The sequence below is a fragment of the Magallana gigas genome, chromosome 1 (assembly GCF_963853765.1).
Source record: "Magallana gigas chromosome 1, xbMagGiga1.1, whole genome shotgun sequence".
NCBI classification, from domain to species: Eukaryota; Metazoa; Mollusca; class Bivalvia; order Ostreida; family Ostreidae; genus Magallana; species Magallana gigas.
In genome coordinates this window covers 3,343,450-3,365,972 of record NC_088853.1, presented here as the reverse complement: position 1 = coordinate 3,365,972, position 22,523 = coordinate 3,343,450, and the positions used below count along the sequence as shown (strand labels likewise).

Here is a 22,523-nt window from a genome sequence, read left to right as displayed (position 1 = left end):
TATAAAAACTATAGTGGTCTATTATTTACCTATGAGGCAGTCAACATTTTTCTCTGTGTTATTTTTTAATGAGAAAAAGAAATGTTTATAAAGATAAAATGAGCTCTTTTTTTTTGGGGGGGGGGGGGGGGTGTTGGTAGTTGCTCTTTTCTTTTTTGTTTTTGGTAGCAGGTAGCACTACTACATTTCACTTGACACTTTCGTTTTAATGTAAAATGCAACGTTAACGCATATTGCACTGCAATTTTTGATTAACTTGCGTAAGAACAAGTGTTAATCAGATCAAAATATGCCTCGGGGCATGGATGTTACCGACTGACGGCTCGTTCAAATAATTATAATCACTATTTAAAACTACTGACCTACGTAGTTCTCAGTGATGAAAAAGTATCGTATAAGGTAATATTTCTTGAACCAATCTTGACAATTTGTCTATTTATTAGATTTTTTTAGTGAATTTGCTGCAAATAATGTTTTTCTACTGGTAAACATCAGATGCATTTAGTAGACTGAAAAATAAAATATGTTTCGCACTTCTATTTATCTCTTAAAAGATAATTGAAAATGGGTCTTAAATATAAAATATAAAAGTTAGCTCCGCAGAGACAGAAGGCTTTCACAACATTTCAAATTACAAAACCTATCCCCTTAATTGCACTAAAATCACTCACCTGTACTTATTTTCATTAAAAAAAGTCCAGACTCATTCAAGTACTTGTAAATGTACCACATAAAAAATCGGTTTTACATAAATAATGAGCCAGCGCTGAATCCGCCTTTGTATGCCGCTATGTGGTGAAATACATTACAGAAAAGAAGACTTGATACCCCCCTTTTTCCTATCCAGCAAACACATCCACATCTGTTACTCAAAGTAAATTCACCCCGCCTTCCCCGAAAAAATAGTCTAGATCCGCTTACTTACCGCTACTATCCAGATAAATAAACATATTGTTTCACAATGCAGGTAACAATCGTTGATATGGTGGGTATTTCTAAACGCCCAATAGCGCAATCTAGTAGAAGAGTACTCGACATACCAAAAGCGTGCCAAAGTTATTAAAAATTATTGAGGCATGTAACAACAAGGGAGGTGGTGCTGGGTCCAAAGTAATGTTTGAAGGCGATACACTTATTTGAATTCAAATATAGAAAAAGAAACTTTGAATGGAACGAATTGAATCCCATGGCTGTTTTGAAGCAGGGGAAAAAAGTAAAAAAGAATTTTTTTTATAAAATATTACAAGGAAATGTATCATAATAATAAAGTATTAATGAGGCAATATCTACATGACTATTCCTCCCCCCCCCCCCCCCCCCCGATGGATTAATTCTTTTTTTTTTTTTAAATATAACTAAATTTGATGTACTTGTTCAGTGCATGTATAGTACATGTTTGATGTTTAAGGCCAGAGAATATTTTGATGGAACATTTTTATTTCTCTATCTAAAGCTCGTTCACAGAGCTGAATGTATTATAATTGGGAAAAATAAATGTGACCAAGACAATTACAAATTTTAGACTTAGTTATCATCGTTTGAAACTTATGGCATTTCAAATGTTTAAAATTGAATAAGGCTTTTCTATTATGCGGGAGCAGATATGGGAAAACAAATTGAAAAAACCTAATATCTCATTTGATTCAAGACAATATATCCCTATATTGATATCATACCAATTACTGGAAGATTATTCACTTGATCTTCTTGATCTTCCGAAAATTTAGAAACTGTGTCAATTTATCATGCACTGTATGTAAAACATGTATGTAAAAAATACAGGTTCTGATATGAGGATTAATCTAGTCAAAATACTCAAATACCAGACCTTGAACACGCCTTCTTATGTCTGTTGAGAGAAGACCTGTATTTAAACAATTTCCCACAACAGCAAGGATATGCAGGAGTGGTTTCATGTCAAAATTAAATTTTTTTAATGTGCACTTTCAGGCATCTTCTCAATGCTTATTTTTTGTCGCAATGATGGCAAGAATACCTCTGTTCTGATTTTTCCTTTGTGCAATGTTTCGAATGTTCTTTTAAGTTTTTATTGCAAATGGAGCAGTGCTGTGCCTTTTCTTCATGAGGTGACAAATGTCGTTTTAAACCGCAATTGTCTTTGAATTTAAGTTCACATATGCTACATTCATTACCCCCACCCTTTTGCTTAAACCTTATATGGTTTGACAATGCACATGAAGTGTGGTATGCTCGACCACAATGGGGACAAAGGAGGTTTCTTGGCTCTGTATGGACATTGCTAATATGAAGATTCAAGTAATGTCGCGTAAAATGTTTTTGGGTATTGATTGCATTTAAACAGTTAATTTTTGTGAGCATTCAGGTGTCTATAGAAGGACGATCTGTGTTTAAATGACTGAGCAAAATTTGCATATTAAGGATCCTTCTTCATCATGAACTTCCTCTGAATGATCAATTTCTATCACCATCTACAAAGCAGTTTTGGACTAATTTAAAACATTTGATCAAAAGATTTATCAATATACATTGTTGAAAGTCTGTACCTACCGTGTGTTGTGCTAACCAAGCTATATACATGATAATCTAGAATGATCCAAGACAATATGAACAGCTGCATTATAATAATAAATAAGCATTAAACATTTTCCATTGATATTATGCACTAGTCTCTGCAAGAAATACCGATTGTATACACCCCTTGTACAACACGTTGTATACACCCCGTGTACAACATCACTTTTTCGCAAATATTTCTGTATTCGATTGATTTTATTCACAGAAAATTTATGAATAATCAAACACTGATGGTATGCAATTGTTGGTAACAAAACAGTGATGATAAACGGAACCTTTGTCCAGATATTTGATCATTAACGTACGTCAGGGTCAAACTCACATGTTCAATTGTGTTGAAGTGTTTGAGAAAACTAGAACATGTACAATGCAATAAAACGTGTCTATGCATTCCGTAATTCATGCTTTCTTCCGTAAGCATACTCTTTTTGGCAAAAAAAGTCCTTTAATTAAATAATTGGACAAATATCGTACCTTCGACACCGTTTTCTCGCTTCGGAAGCCTACACCCCGTGTACAACATAGCATACACCCCGCATGTTGTGTTATACGTGGTGATATTACTAGGATTTTGATTTCTGATAATTTATGAAAAAAATACTAGCTTTTGAACTTAGTCATTTTTTGGCGAAATGTTGCATATACATGTAGGGTTCTCCATTTCACTGGATAAGGGTTGATATGGATTATGGATACAGTTTACATAAAAGAAAACCCGGTTTGCTGTCACGTTGACAGCTTTTCACTTGTTAATTTTATACTGCGATGGTAAAATTTTGCTTTTTCTAATCACTATGTCTAGTTTTCTTCATAGCATGATTTGACATATTATCAATTTTTGAAAAATCTAGCAGCGCTTCATCACTTAAACTTTGTTTCATATGAATCGATTGATATTGACTTTGATGAAAATCAATATGAAATTTAAAAAAAAAATATATGGCAAAATTAATAGCAGAGGGATATTACACCTTAAAATTAAATGATTAAGAATTGTGACATTTTTCAGACGTAAATCATGACAATTACTGTTGTGGATCGTGGGAAAATGCCTTTAATGATTGTAAGTTGTTGGTATTGTATATATACTTTACCTAATTAGTTTTCAAAGTAAACATATGATGAGGTTACATTTTATTCTATGTTTCATTAAAGTTTAACCTTCGTTTGGAAAACGTATTGTAAAAGAAAAGAAGTAGAACATCCTTGTTTTGTTGTAAAAGTTTAGATTATTTTGGCTATTAGCACTTTTTTTTCCATTATCCTTTGTCACTATGGATTTTTCATTTGTTTTGGTATTAAAAATGCTTAATTAACATTATTCTTTAAACAAAACAGATAATACAGGTAATACAAATTAATTATAACTTTTTCCCCCTTTTCTGGTCATATTAATTTAATAATAGAATTGAATTGAAATTAGGAATAAAAGATTCAATTAAAAAATATGAAATAAATTAAGGTTTCTTTATAAAGGTGTCTGCAAAAACTGTTATTAATAACAGTCTTCATTCGGTAACACATTGACAAGGAAGCAAACATGTTTGTTTATCGAGAAGACCCTGACGTTATATAGATGAAGCTTCAGTTTCGCCACGTTACATCCAGATGATACTCTCTATGGAGTTTGATGCGGTATAGATCATCAATACATACTAACAGGAGCACGAGTTGTGGGAATGTGTTCTAACGCAGGAGCAGTTTTGTGGTATCTTGGTTTTTCGAGGCATGAACATATGGAATGTCCATACGATGTCCAGAACTTGGGCGACTCGCTTCAGGATGAAGCAACTATCGACGATTCCGAATCTGATTACTGCATTTGCAAGGATTGATTCTTCATGGAGATCATCGAATGGTTTTATAATATATATGAAAATGTTGTACAAAGTTAATACATCAATCAACAGCCTTTTTTAATTATATAATTTATCTTATAATAAACAACCATTTTATATGTAAAATTAAAAAAAAAAATTATGCAATTTTCATATTGAAAATTTTAATCGAATGAGGTAAAAATAGTTTCTGCTTATTGTTCGATTTTATTGTAAGGTTAGAAAAGGTTATAGTCCTGGGTATATAATCCAATGACATGTAACTTTTCATGAAATCAAGTTTTTATAGAGACGATGGAAGAATATCAACCAAAGACGACACTAAAATATTACATCAATATAAACTGTTTTATAATAATTACATGTACATGTATTATAATGGGACGATTGTTTTGTAGTAGTTACCCCATATAATATTGTTGGTTATGTGCAGATACCCGATGGGCGTGGTCATAATGACACGAGGGAGCGTAGCTCCCGAGTTTCGTTATGACCACGCCCATCGGGTATCTGCACATAATCAACAATATTATATGGGGTAAGTTACTTGTACCATAGTTTACGATTATTCATTATATCTTATTATCATAGTAATATCGGGAGTGCACTTGCCTCTAAACTATACGGTGCCAATGCGTTGGTCTTTATATATGTACACTGTACTTCGTGAATTTCCGAAATGACTTCCTATCCCCGACAAAGATTAATCATTCTTCATTTTTTTTAAATTCATAGCCCTAATAAATAGATTGACTTCTCGTTGTTTTATTTTTATTTCATGTTTGTTCATTTTCCGACTTATAGTATCGATATCTGCTTCAAAGAATTAAACGTATTAACACAATCTTATATTTACGAACCCTAAATTGTGCAATGCTTCAGTTTAAACAATTGAAATTAAATTTAAATTGATGAAGGTAATTAGTTTTTTTTAAATCTTATTTGATACTCTGTATCAATGTATGTTTTTTAAAAGTGGCTGAAAAAACATGTACATATATATTTTGAACAAAATCAACTAATAAGCATTATAAAAAAATATTATTTGAGAAATGCCTGTCGCGAAACCGTGAATGGAAAATGTCAAATTCGATTGGCTATCGCTATTCACTCTGTCCACAAAACAAGTATTCTATTCAAACGCTTTCCTATCACGTGACTGACTTTCTATGAAACCTTTAAACAGGATACCCCTATTTCATTTAACACACGTTTCTCTACTTGTCCGCATACATGGAGGGGAATATTAAAATAGAGTCTTTCTGACAAAGCCATTGCCGATATTGTTTTGACTCGAGCTAAAAATGAGATTTATACGACGAACTAAGTTAGTCGAGTCATTTATCCGTGTTGAGTTTTGGCAATTTTGATCTGGAGGAAGCTCTTACTGTGGAGTATTATGGACGCGCTAAAAACAACTTTGTTGATGTTGTTTTTACTCGAGATAGTGGGCGGAGTTAAAAAAAAAAGTGTGGGGTATGTACAAATAACCCACACTTTTAACAATAGAAAACTCACCAAGCTATGGTACAAGAAGTGCTAGGGGATGTGATTGCTGCATTAGGTTCACATCAAAACTGTTGATAATCACAAATTATGGGTTTTTTTTATATTGTGTCGCCCATTGTCTGCATGCCGAACCACATTCCTTTTGCCAAATATGGATTTAAAGTCTTTAACAGAATCCATTGAATGATCACACAAAGACATGACATCAATCGATGAAACGCTTTCCTTGTAAAAATACCAACCTTTTTGTAGTGTCAAATTTCATTGAAGAAATAACAATTATTGATAGAACAAAAAAATCCATTTCTCTTTTAAAAGAAAATGGATACAATATATACTGTAAAAGAATTTCTAAGAAATAATTTCTAAGTTAAACAAAACAAAAAGACTAAATGTCAATGTCAATTTTTTAGTACTTTTTGTCACGACCGGAAGTTACGCCGGATCATTCATAACATAGTAAACATACCATCATACATTGTTTTGTCTTTCCTCAAAGTTTGGATGTCCAAGTTTAGTTAGTTCAGAAAAGGATTTGGCCTCGGGACCGGAAAAGGACAAACGGAAGTGAATAAAGAAATTAAAAGTATATAGTTTTAGTACATTTACCTTCGGTACGTCACTGTTCATCACACCGAGTTATATTTTTAAAAAATCTAAAGTAAAAAAAAATTCTTCTGCTTGAATGCTTCAAATGAGAACCGGAAATGACGTACGACCAAATGAAATCCGTTTAACACAAATTCAATTAAATGTCTATTATCCATATACAGACCCTGAAACGTGCTACTACACCAGTTGCAGGTTCGGTTCGTTACGTTTTGTGAACGGAACGGTTCGCTTCTTGCACGGTACGCTTTGCTAAAAAAAGTTGCACGCTTTGTGAACAGTTTGCGCGCTTTATTAATGAGGTAGGCGTGGCCTGAACGCTTTCATTTTTCTCGATATAATTTTTTTACCCGTTTTTATCTACTTCAGCAAGGTGGTAATTATGACTTAGGATGATGAAATTTTTGGTTTATTTATATGATATTTTACAAATGTATTTCAATCTATTTAAAATCAGAACTTCCATCCGTTCCCCTGTTTTTAATACGTTTCGTGAAACCTGTACTCAGCGACAACAGGGAAGCGGGGGTAATTTTTATTTTGATTTGTCTGTTATTATTATTATTTAATTTTAGATAAATGTAATCATTAAGATAGATTAAAAGAACTATTTGACTTTAATCCGATATATTTTTGTTAATTCAGCGAGCTGTCGATAATTTTACAAAGCATCTTAAGTTTTTATTTCTATACATGTACTTGAATTGAAGTCATTAAATATTTCTAATCCTTTTTAAAACTGCTATAAAAATTGTCCCGACTTTATTCCGATGTTTCTTAATGTTCCTTAATCGTTGTCTTGATTCTCGGCTAGTTGTTATTTTTACAAGCATCACCTTTCTTTTTCTTTATTCATAGTGCGTATGATCACTCTTTATTGCGTGGTACTGTACATAGTACTATTGCTAATCAAATTCCCTTAGTGAATAGACGATGTAAAATTACAAGCAGTTAATGATAAGATAAACAATGAATTTCAGATAAGAAATCTTGAAATCAACTGTTATATAGTTTTTTGAGTAATGACACAAATTTTTATTCATTTAAATATTGATTCTATGAATTTCTGCACTTGTGCGTATACACAGATCATACCAACATGTTACCCGTCATCGCTTTTTTATCTGAACTAAGATCGCGGGTATGGTCAAAATATGACTCTTAGTTTTTGTTTTTCCGTTAAACTATACATGTACAGGTAGCATATATCTTACGATATGTATATACACAAGTCAAAAGCATTTAATGGCGATATTTATCATTCTGTTGAACAAGTGTCCGCTCTTCATTTGCATGCGATTTAGCTGACGATTTATAGATGCTGACTAACCTGTTTATATTTTATTTACCTTTTTACATACATACTTGTAGTAAACAGATCACGGAAAAATACCCGGTAATCAACAAATGAATGTTTAAAGTGATAAATATATTATGAATTTATCTACTAACAGAAATAATACGACAGCGAGGGAAAAAGACTCTGATCGCCTGTACATGAGTTATGTAATCATGAAGTCGGAAGGGAATTATTGCTGAATAATTTCAAATAGGAACACTCTTCACTGCATGAAAAAACAGCTTTACAATACATGTAAATATATTGTAAATTTTATATTTACATTACCTTTAATTGTATTTACAAAAATTTACTTAACCAAGACAAATAAGTTAAAGGTAATCTTTACTTGACTTTACATAAAAGTAAATGAATTGTAATGGCCTATTTTACAAAGCAATTTTTTTTCCAGTAAAGCTAATCTTTCAGTTTTGTAAAACTGGCTTTACAACAATTCAATTATGAAATTTACTTTTAAGTTATGATAATTAAATATAGTTGTAAAGACATCTTTACTTTTGTAAATCTAATGGAAAAGTTTGATTTACACTTTAAATTTTAAAAATTCATTTAGCGATAATACCATTCAAGCTTTCAGAGTACTTTTTAAGCTTATTACATAAATGCCTTTAATCATTAGAAAATTAAAATGCTTGAAATAAAAACCAACAACACCATTTAAAACATCATCATAATAACTCTTTATTTCAGTAGAGACATGATATATAATATAATATATATATATATATATATATATATATATATATATATATATATATATATATATAGTTCATAAAGGATGACATTTATTCAATGCAAAAAAACAAACAAACTGATGGCTATTTAGAACAATTTCCCCAGTCCTGAATTACAGATGTTAACCTTAAGGAGACACAATCCACATGAACTGTTCAGGAAGCGTTGGAGGTTCTTCATCCTTAAGACTTCCACGAGTCCTTTTGGAAAGCAGTCTTTTACTCCTGACTGGACAAGTCTCCAGGAACTTTTTGTCCAGACTGTCTTTAACACTCCGGAAGCTTTCACTTTCCCAGGAAAAAGGGTGGGAAATAAAGCCATCATCCCCTTCCTCGTCGCTACTCATGTACTTATGTGCTGACTTGCTGGAAAGTAATCCACGCACAAGCTCCTTCTTGTCCTTTGACCATTTTGTTTTCTTGTCCAAGGCAGACAGCCGACGTCTAAGTTTCTGCAATGATGAACAAAGATAATGAATTTTAAAATAGTTTAAATTCTTTTGAAAAAAGAAAGAACAAAAAAGCTTGATATGCCTCTTAAATCAGCTTCTCGTATCACACAATCATAATAGAAAGAATCCCAATAATTAGAATAAAAATTATTTAGAAATATCTGAACTGTTGAAATATGACATGTTAAAACCATTCTCAATCTAATATTACCTCCTTTTTTCTCTCATAGGTTGCCTGCCTCTTTTTGTGAATTTCTGCCTTGTTTTTTGACATTCTGTTTTCTGCCTCCTTCTTTGAGGTGAAATATCTTTTGATGGCACCTGCAAAAGAAATTAATGAATAAGAAATGTTCTCAATATAAAAAATCAAGTAGTTTTGAATCAATCTTGTTATCAGGCCACAGTAAGCTGGTTCACCTTCTCAGTTGACTGAGAAATAAATCGTATTAAATAACTGCATCACGAAATGCATATACATGCACATAACCTCATTCATATTTACAGTTGTGGTTACACTACCAACTTTGCAAATTCGTCTATGGTTTTAATTTTATATCAACTGCCTGTTAATATAACAGTTGTGTTCACAGATCATAGATATTTTACTTTAAAAAAATGTATAAATGACATTTAAAATTTACCATGTATAACTTCCTCTGAGGTATCTGGGGCAATTCCTTGCACACTTGTTTTAATGTAATTGGTAAGTTCAAAGTTGTCTTCATCTGTATACCTGTGAGCAAATATCAAAATATTTGGGAAACTGATTTTTAGATTTTCATTTAATTTCATTTGGATTCTGGCAAGAGTTAATCTAGTAATACCTCTTTTTCAAATTCCATGTCATGTCTCTCTCAAGGCCACTTGTGTAAAAATCTTTAACTGCAACCTGAAAGCATTCAGAATACTTAAGATACTTGGTCATGCTCTTCAGTGTACATGTACAGTTGAACTTCGATATCTCGAACACTGATATCTGGAATACATGAAATTATCGAAGTGATTTTTAAGTCCCAACCACTTATTTTTCAAGTATTTTACCCTCAAATACTCGGATATCTCAAAGTTTTTAAATGGTCGCATATGCATCTAGTTCGAGATAACAAAGTTATCTGTATATATCTTACCTCCTACTAAATTGTAAGGAAATCATTAGTTAATAGCAGTCACATGAAGACCGTGTATAATCCATACACAGTCAGTTCGTAATATATCTCCCCTTGAGCATGATGACGTCATTCTTAGAGTATTGTGATGTCAGGTTTTGTACCAACATTGAAACTTCTAACTCTGTTATAAACTTTTTGAAACTTCTGTTACAAAAACATTAATTGAAATTATCATATATAAAATCTATAAAAAATAGTATGACTTACTCTTATTTTACTTGGAATCTCTACAGGTTCATTTGCTTTTCTTTTTTCCATCTCTCCTTTAATGGTTGAAACGTCTTTTTTCAAGCTTGTGATCCCCTGCATCATTTCCTTTTGGTTTCCAATGATTTCTTGAAGTTGTTGCTTAAGTGATTTTCCTTTAACAAAGAAAGTTGTTTTTTACACAGACTATAAAAAAGAATATTAAGTGAAATGAAAGTATCCACTAATGGATTTTGATATCTTGTAAAATTAAAGCAACTTTACCCCTAAGCCCCTGTCCCTTTAAAAAAATGAAAGTACGAATATTACCACTGGATATTTCTGCACCAGGTGTTACATGCACATTTGGTTGTTGAGTCATATCATTTCTTTGGGTTCTTGAACCCTGCATTTATATAAAAAAAAACCCACATAAATACATTTTTGATAAGAATGCTTGTACCACCACAATAATGAATTATGATACTTTCTCCATTTATTGGGTATCCTGGTTTTAGCTGAAAGGATACCTACCAAATTTCTGCCTGTTTGACTTTGATTTGAAGCAGGAGTTAACGTTGTCCTTTTTCTTGGGGACTTTCTAGTTGGTGATTTCCGAATTCCAGACTTAAAGAAATGTGCATATGGTTATAAAATAAAACGAAACAAACATAAATTATATAACAATTGTTTAATACAGATGTATATAAAAGGAGCCACGGACAGATGCCAGACAAGAGCTCTCTTGAGCTTCCAGCCCATTACGTACCAGTAATTAAACTAAAAAATGATAAACTGCATGATTGTTTGGGCATTATGATCATGATGGTCTACTCAGAATTCGAAGAAAAATTTATTTGTGGTAATAAATCTTTGTCTCCCAAACATTCGTGCAATAAATGTTTAATAGGGTTACCCCTTCCTGAAACAAATATCAATAATAAATATGTAATTTATTTACCATTTGATTTCCACAAGGTGCATCGATATCACTGCTGTCAGAATCTGATGGCATTGGTACTCTTCCAATTTGAACCACATTCCTGGCTTGTGGGGTTTTCTCTTTTAACTGTTGGATTTAAAAAGTAAGAGATAAAAATGAAAATTTACAAAATATTGAGAATTATTTAGTATGTTATAGCATTATCCAAACATATGATGATAAGTAAATTGTTGTGCTATTTGAAAGTTGATACATGTATTTAAATAGTGTAGCCATATTCTATATCTTTTAAATAATAAACATGTATATGCTTGGCTAATGCTTGAAATAGAAACTATTCATATGAGGATTGTATCAATAAGTACAGGAAATTGTTTAAGTTCTGTTGTTCCTGAAAGCCTCTTACTTGTGATTTTTTGCATTTAGATGTCCTCTTTCTTGGGGATTTTCTAAGGGGAGGTAAAGGACCAGGAGAGCTCTGTTGAGACAAAATCAAAATATTGATACAAAGTACTGAAAGTCAGACTTTTGTTGATGTTTCATTATACCGGTACATCAAGATCAACTCCCCATTTCTTCATCACAACTGTTTAAAAACTGATATCAAAAACAAAGTCTATGTCTATATTTTTGGATTTTCCAACATGCAACCAGATGCATGGTAATTAGATAAAGAGATGGTTTGTGCATAATAAAGATAATGGGTGTCAATAAATATTTTTACATACCATGTAAATAGACAGATCATTGCTGTCAGAATATGAATCTGATGGCAGTAATAGTCTCCTAGTCTGTACATTACTGGCCTTTGGGTTTTTGTCTGTTGACTGCTAGAAATAAAGCAAAAATCTTTTAATATCAAGATAATCATGTTAATCAAAGGTGCGTGTTATTAATACTATTGATGTGATTGACAATTTATACCGTATTTTTTTCTATTGTGATTTGCTTCTTCAATGCATTTAAAATATTCACGAGTAGAAATAAATAAATCATGATAAATATTATCATGATATGTACATACTGGGCATCAAGTGAATTAAGTACATGTGCATTATGATAGATCCTTACTTGTGATAGTGACTTATGAATAAGTACATGTTTCCTTGGTGACCTTCTGAGGGTAGGCGTTTGTTCTTGAAATTTCTGCAAAAGAAGACACAGAAAATGTTATCTCCAAAAATAAATTATTCATGTCAAGATTTATAAATACTGTAGATTCCTTCTTAAATGCAAGGAATGTAAATATCTGCGTTAAATCTCAAGAGGCACATCTCGCAGATTTTATAACCTCGCTTCTATTTATCAGACAATTGTAAACTACCAGGTAATTGAAAATTTGATAAAAATTCAACATTTTATATTCTCACAATTTAATGCAAAATATTTAAATCATGGAATTAGAATATCATGACAGTTTCTGCAATTTTAGAGCTAATACTAAAGCAAGCAAGTAGCAAAGGGGTAAGGGTGGGGGAACATGCAGCCCCGCCTCATCCCATACTTTTATTTTCGGGAAACCAACTACTACGCGCATTGATGCAGTTTTCCGGTCAATTTTTTCTTTGATACGTCGATCAATAAAAAAATTATTATCTTCATTTCTTAAATCAATCAAATTTCAAAACACAGTGTATATGAACTCAAATGTAATAGCTGCATATGGACTTCAATACAATGTTAAAATAATTCAATGGCAAAAATAATTCTTAAGACTTGGTGTTCTGCATATACATGTATAACAGTTTTATCTTAAGAAGCGTACAAGTTTTACAATAGATATCTTTCTTTTAATGTATAACACAAAGTCTGTATGTATATAAATTGATTACAGGCAGGAGTCACGGGACATAGCACCAGAGATGTTTTTAAATTACCCAAAATATACCTCATACACCCCCCCCCCCCACCACTTAAATAAGCGTGAGAGAAAAAAACCCGGAAAAATGTTCTGGATCCTCGCATAAAACCATTATACCTCAAACACCAGCCCCCCCCCCCCCAAGGCAAACTCAAATAAGCGTCAGAATTCCCTCCCCCCCCCCCCCAAAAAAAAACGGAAAATTTTCTGGATCCGCGCATTAAACCAATATGATATGAAATATCGGGGGGGGGGGGTCGAACCAGAGGGAAGTGACACCTCCCGTCAATGAAGTTTCATATATATAGAGAGAGAAATCTAAATAAACTGCCACAAAATAAACAGAAGACCTATCATAAGGCTAGTGATGATACAATGCATTCTTACCTTTTTCTTTGATCTGGGTGCGGAGAGAATGCTTTCAGATCCCGATTCCGATTCAATGGGCGAAAGTCGATGATCATCAGCATCCGGCGTTTCCTCAATATGCAAATGAAAACTCTCTTGCTCATCTATGTCTGTGTCTAGTTCGGTTGTTGAGTCCATAACGATAATTTGAGCTCAGTAACGATCGTTCTCCCCATCTTCGAGTTTTATACTGTTCAAATGCGATTAAGGAAGCTCTCGGTGGCAGTGATTGGTCAATTGACCACAAGCGCGCACACATGCACGTGTTCTCCTTTTTTGGAACAAGTTATCGGATGCCTGTACCTACCCTTATTTAATAAAATATCAAAATGTTAAATTTGTACGGATAGTCAAATAAAAGAATAAACAATTTTAATAAATATCGGACATGCATTCCCCCCTGCTTTATTAAATAAATAAGGTTACGCTAATCACTAGCTGATTATAGGGCACACGTACGAAATAAATAAGAACGGGTGAATTCCGCCTCATCTTTGGCGCGGATTGATGAACAAAGGAAAGTTGATGAACTACAACATTTTGTACAACGTTTGTGATTGATTATGACAGAAGATAGAATATTGCAGAGTTGATACATGTTAGGTAAGTGGTAACATTGACTTATAACCATGATAACACATATATACATAATAAGCATGTATGAACGGATATTTTTATAGAACAGCGGTAGAGGGTCAACTGATCGTGATCGTGATTATGCGATCGTGATCTAGCGAGTGGCCAAGTTTTTCATATTGGGAATTCAATCCCCAAACAAATTCAGCCATGTAAAATCCCGATGTATGCTGTAGATCTAATGTTTTAATGTTTAATTGATCATGACTTAATGACACTGGTGTGTAGAGAGAGAGAGAGATAGAGAGAGGAGAGAGAGCTCGAGAGTTGTCCCAACATCCGACAACATTTTTCGCGGCTCGAGGTACGGGTGCTTACAGACAGGAGATGTTATGTTATACATGTAGCAGGGACGTATATATAAGTATATAGTTTTATACATCCCTGGTTATAGTTTAAATTTTATGTATTTATTTATTTTTTTTGGGGGGGGGGGTGTCACACACATTGATTTACACTTTGATGATGGTCTTAGGACTTTCAAAAGGAAATACTGTACTACTGTACAATTACCAAAGAGAAGAATGTTTTTATTTGTTTATTTTTGCTGGGGGGGGGGGGGAGGTTCTGGGGATTCTATCTCCCAACCAATAGATAGCACAATTGGGGGAGGTTAATCTGAAAATACATGTACAAAGCAGGGACACCTGTTGTTTTGATCAATTTGTTTGGCCCACAGTCATTATATAAACTTGTAGAGTTTCTTCCAACAAACAAGGGGGATTTGTGGGAAGAATATTTTTAAGGTTTAATTTCAGGTTTTATGTTTTAAATTGCCATTATGAAATTAATACATATCAACATACATGATCTTAATTACTAGCAGTCGCGTTAAAACTTAAGTTGGTATGGGACATCTGTCGATATTAATGTGGATTAAAGTGCATTATAATTAGAATACTTTAACCAGTTTAGAATTTTCACATTTTACAAATTTTAGCCAAAAATTTGCTTATAAAAATATTTGGAGAGGTAAAAATTGTAAAACCCCCATCGGGAGTCGAACTCATGACATACAGATTCGAAGTAAACCTGTTAGGTGACTATGTTGGGAAAGAAACAACTAATATAATTATACTTCATTTTATTGTTTATTTCGATAAACAATATGTCACAACATGGAGGTGTCCCATACCACCTTAAAATAAGTCAGAAAATGCGCCTTAAAATTCAGTTCCATTTAATTTATTGTAATTGTCAATGAGCTTTACAACTAATTGGATTACAAAATAACATCCCAGGTTTTAGACAATTAAAAACCGTGTTATAAGTTAAGTTATGTTACATCATATTAACATAAGTTAACTTTTCTCGATATCTGTTTATAATAAAGTTAAATAGTGCATTAAAACTTTAAATATTTGTAATTGTATTCATATAATTCATGATATTGATACATCCAAATCAGGCCCTACCTTCACCAACTTTCCACAAGTCAACACTCAGCATTTTTACCTCTAATTTATTAGGTTAATCCTTAACAGGAATTGAGTTGAGGATTGAGTTAAGTGAATTAAAAATTTTGATGATGGTGAGGCCAGGTTGTATACATGCATGTCTCCACAACCTCTACATTTGTTACGTTTATTCATAATTGAATTATTCAAATATACCATATGGTAGATATATTAGAAAAAAATGTGCAATAACATATGCTCATAATAATTATAAACTTTGAATTAATGTTTAAAGAATGCATCTTTTTTAGGAGAGACAGAGAGAGTACATAATACATTTATTTATTGTCATTTTTTACAGACTAAACAGTGAAAAGGATAAACAGAATATTTGCTGGAATACTACACTTCTTATTCCTGTAATTGGTCAACGGTTATGGATCTACGCAATATACATTTATGTAAGTAACCTAGGAGTCTGGATTTAAGTAATTGTTATATTTTCATATCTGTGCACATATTTTTAAGGATGTGTTATATTGCTGAAATTTTTTTATGTAAGTTGCTTACTACTGGTATTCAAATACTGTTAGTTGAGAGCATTAATCGGGTTAATCCTCTGAAACATGTTTTGCACAGTTCTTTCTGTTGCCTTTAGATGTATGTTGTTAAAACTAATGGATTCCCAAGATCAAAACTCATGACAACGAGCTGTTATTATCTGTTGTAAATATTTTGGGAAACATTGAGCTTGGATAACATGGACCCCTCTTTGCAGGGCACCCTTTTTGATGTGTAGGATTTCAGTGTTTCACACTGTTAGGTGTAAATTAACAACATGGCACTGCATCTGGAAGTCAGCAGCAGTACATAGATAAACCATCTAGTATACACATGTCAGCTATTATTATCTCACTTAAAATTCCAACAGTCATTAATATCCAACCGGGATGATCCTTGCTCTCTACAGGTTGTTTATTATTTGTCTTGGTATGTGATAGGAACCTAATGCAGCAATCCATTCTAAAACTATTGTATTAGTTTTAAATCATTCAAGTTTATTAGATATCATGTACTTCCATAAATGATAATGATGCATCATTATTATGAAAGTGTTTACAGTTTAGAAATAAATTACAATGAAAAAATATACCCTGTGCACAAACAACTTGAATTAACCAGTATCTTCTTAGTACACATGCACTACCAGACTGACACTTTGTGCTAGCCTAGAAAGATCTTGTGATTAAAAAAAAATTGAAGAATTTCAACAAAAAGTGTTTGAAAAAACCCCAACAAATTCATCATTGAAGGAATCATTATTTCTGAGGTTATTTTATTTAATGCTTTTTGAAAGTGAACTTTATATATTTCTTTTTTTTTTGCATTTCTGGTATTGACTAACCAGAATTTAACTTTCAAAAACTTTTTTCTAATGTCTCATTTTTATATAGATACTTATAAATAGATAAACCGGTGTTTTCCACCCAATTTTATCTTCGTGATTTTTTTTATACAATTTTTATAAAGTATTTTGAAGTAAAGAAAAATTTAAAATTGTTTGATTTAAAATCAAACAGTTTCTAACATCTTTATATATAGAATGGAGCTCTCCCTTTTCAGGAGATACCAATAAATAAAGCCTAAAAATGACCTAGACCATCCAACTCTCAGAGTAGGGGACAATTATTATGCCTGTCACAGTGACCCAGAAAAACTGTATCTTTTCTTCTAATACCTGATCACAGATTTTTTAATTAGTAAATTTTTTAATAGAAAATTTATTTCACCCACAAGAAGTTTTATTTTTTTATCAAGGGTGATGTTTAAATTTTGGTAAATGTCAAGCTGATTAGATCTTTAAACCTCTCCAAAAACCTTCTGTACCGCTCTATTAGGAGTGAATCAAAGAACTAATTTAAATTGGAATGGTAAAAATGTATGATCTCTGCAAAAGCATCACAAGACATCAGCTTTCCTTGCATATGCATCGAAAATATAGCCCTCTCACCATGTACAAGTTACAAACAAGTACAAGTTGTACAAACGTCTGAAACACTCCCATTATGAGGATTGGTTTTGTGTACAATATGAAAATGATTTCTTCTTGTTAAAATTTTAAATAAACAGTGTCACAATATTTTTTTTTAGATGAGAAGAGCATTCTGTACTAGTATCTACCTGGGTTAGGGCCAAAGAGAAGAAATATAAAGAATAATATTTGATTAAAACTTGTCAATGCCACTTATTTCATATTGATTATGGAGTCCCGGTAAGTTTTATACATGTTTTATTATATTTTCATTCAATTCATAGTTATCATGTCAAGAGATAAATTTGTTAGTCTGATAAATATATTTCTGTAAATGAAGATATAATTGAATGAAGCACTGACTTTAATTTGATACTGGTTGTATTATGTATTCAGTAATTCTTGAATTATAATGTACTATACTATATGTATTTTTTGAGGCGTCGAGCTAATGCTCGACAGCATTCTAGTGATCGTCTGGATTGGCAATTGTCCAAAAATTCATAATTATATTGATTCTGAATGCACGATTTTATTTTAGCCATGAAACATCATCAAGAAAAAGAAGATATTGCACCATTTGTCAGCAAGACTTTAGTGACAGATATTTCAGGAGACACACTTGTGAAGAGAAGGCCGAAAATATATCTCAACCGACTCAGTCTAAATGTGATGAACCTATTTTGTTGCCAGCATCTGAACCAGAAATGGAAAATTTTGAAAATCAGATGGAAGAATCAGACATGGAGGAGGAATTCCTTATGGGACATTTATCATCAAGTTCATCTGACAGTACCAGTGAAGAGGAGGTTCTAGATACTGAGTTATTTAATGAGTTTTATTTAGATAACATTGAACACAGAGAAAATGAAAGTGAAAAGCAATCTGTAGATATACAGGGGGGATATCAAAATTATGTCATCGCAGTGTTGAAAATCTTGCTTGTGTGGCAAGTTGTGCACTATGTTTCTGATGCAGCATTTTCAGTTTTGTTGTTTTTATTAAGATCTTTGTTTTACGTTTTTTCATTTTCATCTGATTTAGCTAAATCTTTTTACCAAAGTTTCCCAGTTACAATGTACCAATTACACAAATATATTTCATTTGAAAAAGACGATTTTGAAAAATATGTCGTGTGTCCAAAATGTCATTGTTTGTATGAATTTCAAGATTGTTGTCATTTGGTTGAGGGCATACAAACTTCAAAATTGTGTTCAAATGTTGTGATGCCAAATCATGTAATGAGTCATTATAGGAGACCATGTGGTGAATTATTATTGAAGTCAATTAATGTTGGAGGAAAAAAGAAATTGATTGCTAGAAAAACATATTGTTATAAAAGTTTGAAATTGTCTTTGCAAAGATTAGTTAATAGAAAAGATTTTGAAGAAACTTGTGAACTTTGGCGTTTTAGAGAAGTGCCCCATGATGTTTTCAATGATGTTTATGATGGGGAGATATGGCAGAAATTTAATGGCTTAGAGTATAATTTTTTTACTTCTGAAAGAAATTATGGTGTAATGATGAATGTTGATTGGTTCCAACCATTTAAGTACTCAAATTATTCAATAGGTGCAATTTATCTAACCATTTTGAATTTGCCAAGAGAGGAGAGGTTTAAAAAGAAAAACATGATACTTGTAGGTTTAATTCCAGATATGAAATCAGAACCTCCAACAAATTCTTTCATAGAACCTCTTGTTGAAGAATTACGGGAAGCATGGCATGGATTTAGTTTGAAAAGTTATAAGTCAAAAACACCTGTTATTTTCAAACTTGTCTTATTATGTGTGGGATGTGATATTCCTGCAAGTAGAAAACTTTGTGGTTTTTTGGGTCATGGGGCAACAAGAGGTTGTAACAAGTGTATGAAACAGTTTGAAGGGGGTATAGGCGAGAAGAGTTACGCCGGTTTCAATTTTTCAGAATGGGAAATGAGAGATGCAAAGTCTCATAGAGATATTGTACGCAAGATTGTTAAGTCAAAGACTAAAGGTAAACGAGAAAACTTAGAAAAATTTTATGGTGTTAGATATTCTGTATTATTAGAGCTAGATTACTTTGACCCCATTAGAATGACTATTATAGATCCTATGCACAACTTATTTTTGGGAACAGCAAAACGTGTCTTGAACTTGTGGATTGATTATAAAGTTTTGTCAGCTGATGATTTAAAACAAATGCAAGCTAGAGTAGAGAAGGTACATTGTCCATCTGATATTGGGAAACTTCCTCAAAAGTTTGCCAGCAGTTTTGGTTCCTTTAATGCTGACCAATGGAAAAATTGGACAGTCTTATTTTCAATCTATGTTTTAAAAGATATTCTTCCAGTGGATCATTTAGACTATTGGAGGAAATTTGTTCTTGCTTGCAAAATACTGTGTACAAGAAGTTTGACTAAAAACAATGTTAAGGTGGCACACCTACTCTTATTGTCATTTTGTGAAAAAATAGAAAAAGCTTTTGATGGTAAAGGTCTTACCATGAACATGCATTTACATGCACACTTACAAAGGTGTATTTTTGATTTTGGATCGGTGTTCTCATTTTGGTTATTTAGTTTTGAAAGAGAAAATGGCATTCTTGGATCATTTCCAACCAATAAAAGATGTATAGAAATGCAGTTGATGCGAAAGTTTGAAAAAAGTATGCATGTTTTTGATATTTCTTATAACGAAAATGTAAATGATGACTTCGGTCCAGATTTTTTGAAAATGTTATCATTGTATGATGAAAAAGACAGAGGTTCTTTGCAACAGATGAAAAGTGCTTCAAAATTTTTTGATTATATGAAAATGTCATCAAGGCACACACGCTATGATGTATGGGACTGGACATTTGATACAGATAAATGTTTGTCATTTTCTTCCACAAAAAACTGTACGTTAAGTGAAAAAGAGACTGAATACCTTCAACAGATGTACTTAAAATTATATCCAAATGTGCCACATAGTTCAATGGTTGTATGTATGTCATGCAGATCAGTAAAAGATGTATCTATTTTTGGTTCAGTGCTAGGAGTTAAGAATGGACGGAGTAGCCGTTCATCTATTGTTGTAGCAAATTGGTGTGCTGAAGATGGCAAAATTGCAGATTTTGATGATATGGAACTTGATTCAAGACCAGGTCAAATATTAAAAATTTATTTGCATAATGTTATTATTAATGGTAAATCTTCTGTCCATGTAATAGCGAAAGTTCAGTGGTATGGAAAGTTGGAGGAAGGTATGAAATTTTATTATGGAAAACCAGTGACTGTGTGGAGGAACAATATTTTTGAACAAGAAGGTCCAGCATCATTTATTCCTGTTCAGAGAATAAGGTGTAAAGCAGTGTATGCTTTTGACATTGTTTGTGGTGAAAGAAATGTTATTGTAATTGTACCAAGAGAACGATTTCTTAGCTGATCTGTGATTGAATTAAGTAAAAAAGTCTTAAGTTTATGTGGTTGCATAATTATATTGAGTATCAAATAATTGTATATGTATTTTTTGTCAGGCAAATGCAGTCAAGCACACATGTATGTTTTCGTGTGAAGCTGGACACATGAAAAATACATACTGCATTCATATACACATTTTCGTGAAGTCGAGCACACATGTTTTCGTGTGAAGCTGAACACATGAAAAATACATACTGCATTCATATTCACATTTTCGTGAAGTCGAGCACACATGTTTTCGTGTGAAGCTGGACACATGAAAAATACATACTGCATTCATATTCACATTTTCGTGAAGTCGAGCACACATGTTTTCGTGTGAAGCTGGACACATGAAAAATACATACTGCATTCATATTCACATTTTCGTGAAGTCGAGCACACATGTTTTCGTGTGAAGCTGGACACATGAAAAAAAATACTGCATTCATATTCATATTTTCGTGAAGTCGAGCACATATGTTTTCGTGTGAAGCTGGACACATGAAAAATACATACTGCATTCATATTCACATTTTCGTGAAGTCGAGCACATGTTTTTGTGTGAAGCTGGACACATGAAAAAACCATACTGCATTCATATTCACATTTTCGTGAAGTCGAGCACACGTTTTTGTGTGTATCATTTCTTTTAACATTTTTTTTTTATAGTGTGTATTCGTATATGCATTTTATTAATTAATTAAAGCAAACAACAGATGTGAACTCCATGATTTCTTTTATTTATCACCACAATTATTTTATATTCAGTAAAACATTATGCAGGTTATATATACTTGAGTTTTATTTTGTACAATAAATTTTTATAATGAGAAATTTATTTTGCTTTTTTTTTTTTTTTTAAAGATGCATTTAAACGTAAATTATATACAGTACTGAGCTAAATAAAGTTCACTTATAATTGAGACATAAAGAGAGGTAAAGATGATATAACGGTTTGTTTCGTTGTTTTTAAGTAGAAGTTATGTACTGAAAATTAACCTTACATGCAGTGAAGTTTAGTATAAAACATTTAACCAACCAGGTGTCGAGAAACTGAAAAAAGTTAATATTAAATATCACCTTTAATTTTGTATAATGTTGCATCAAAGGTAACCATTCCTTTATCTTTCTTTGTAAACATAAGATAAAGTTGATCTTTATCTTTGATTGAGACGTAAAGATAAGTAAAGGTAATCTGTTTCTTTGTATTGAAGTAAATGTAATGTAAATAGTAACTTTACATTCAGTAAAGTCAATGTAAAGTTTAACCTGATTTTTATTATACCTTTACTGACCTTTACTACCAAAGTAAATATTTGTAAAGATGTTTTTTCATGCAGTGCTTTTTAATAGGGATTTAAGAAAACATAAAACAAAAAAGTTTTCGTTCGATAATTTTCTTCTAGCCA

General features: G+C 32.2%; 1 protein-coding gene and 2 long non-coding RNA genes across 4 annotated transcripts; 2 read left to right on the top strand and 1 right to left on the bottom strand.

Moving 5' to 3' along the window:
* Positions 1–8,734: 8,734 nt before the first annotated feature.
* LOC105336680 (uncharacterized) lies at positions 8,735–13,850 on the bottom strand. 2 transcript variants are annotated; one of them, XM_066080872.1, is made up of 12 exons: positions 13,605–13,850; positions 12,428–12,502; positions 12,085–12,183; positions 11,763–11,834; positions 11,375–11,482; positions 10,948–11,040; positions 10,744–10,819; positions 10,435–10,589; positions 9,883–9,947; positions 9,700–9,791; positions 9,270–9,379; positions 8,735–9,058 (listed from the first exon to the last, which is right to left on the bottom strand). In XM_066080872.1, the coding sequence occupies exons 1-12, from the start codon at positions 13,761–13,763 to the stop codon at positions 8,735–8,737; spliced, it is 1,428 nt and encodes a 475-aa protein (XP_065936944.1). In that variant the 5' UTR covers positions 13,764–13,850. The 2 variants fall into 2 exon arrangements, with proteins under 2 accessions (XP_065936944.1, XP_065936941.1); XM_066080869.1 differs by having other exon boundaries at positions 12,085–12,186; positions 13,605–13,848.
* Positions 11,035–12,100, top strand: LOC117685221 (uncharacterized). The gene is made up of 3 exons (XR_010712625.1): positions 11,035–11,184; positions 11,392–11,498; positions 11,783–12,100. It is a non-coding gene; the product is annotated as an uncharacterized lncRNA (long non-coding RNA).
* A 219-nt stretch (positions 13,851–14,069) lies between the features above and the next one.
* LOC117683854 (uncharacterized) lies at positions 14,070–21,964 on the top strand. Its single transcript, XR_010712621.1, has 4 exons — positions 14,070–14,228; positions 16,020–16,119; positions 17,810–17,930; positions 18,232–21,964. It is a non-coding gene; the product is annotated as an uncharacterized lncRNA (long non-coding RNA).
* The last annotated feature ends 559 nt before the right edge of the window (positions 21,965–22,523 follow it).

Coding starts and splice junctions, on each gene's coding strand:
- LOC105336680 (XM_066080869.1), bottom strand. CDS start 13,763: ATGGACTCAACAACCGAACTAGACACAGACATAGATGAGCAAGAGAGT. Junction 9,792..9,882: donor ACATGGAATTTGAAAAAGAG/GTATTACTAGAT, acceptor ATTTGCTCACAG/GTATACAGATGAAGACAACT. Junction 9,059..9,269: donor CCTATGAGAGAAAAAAGGAG/GTAATATTAGAT, acceptor TCATCATTGCAG/AAACTTAGACGTCGGCTGTC.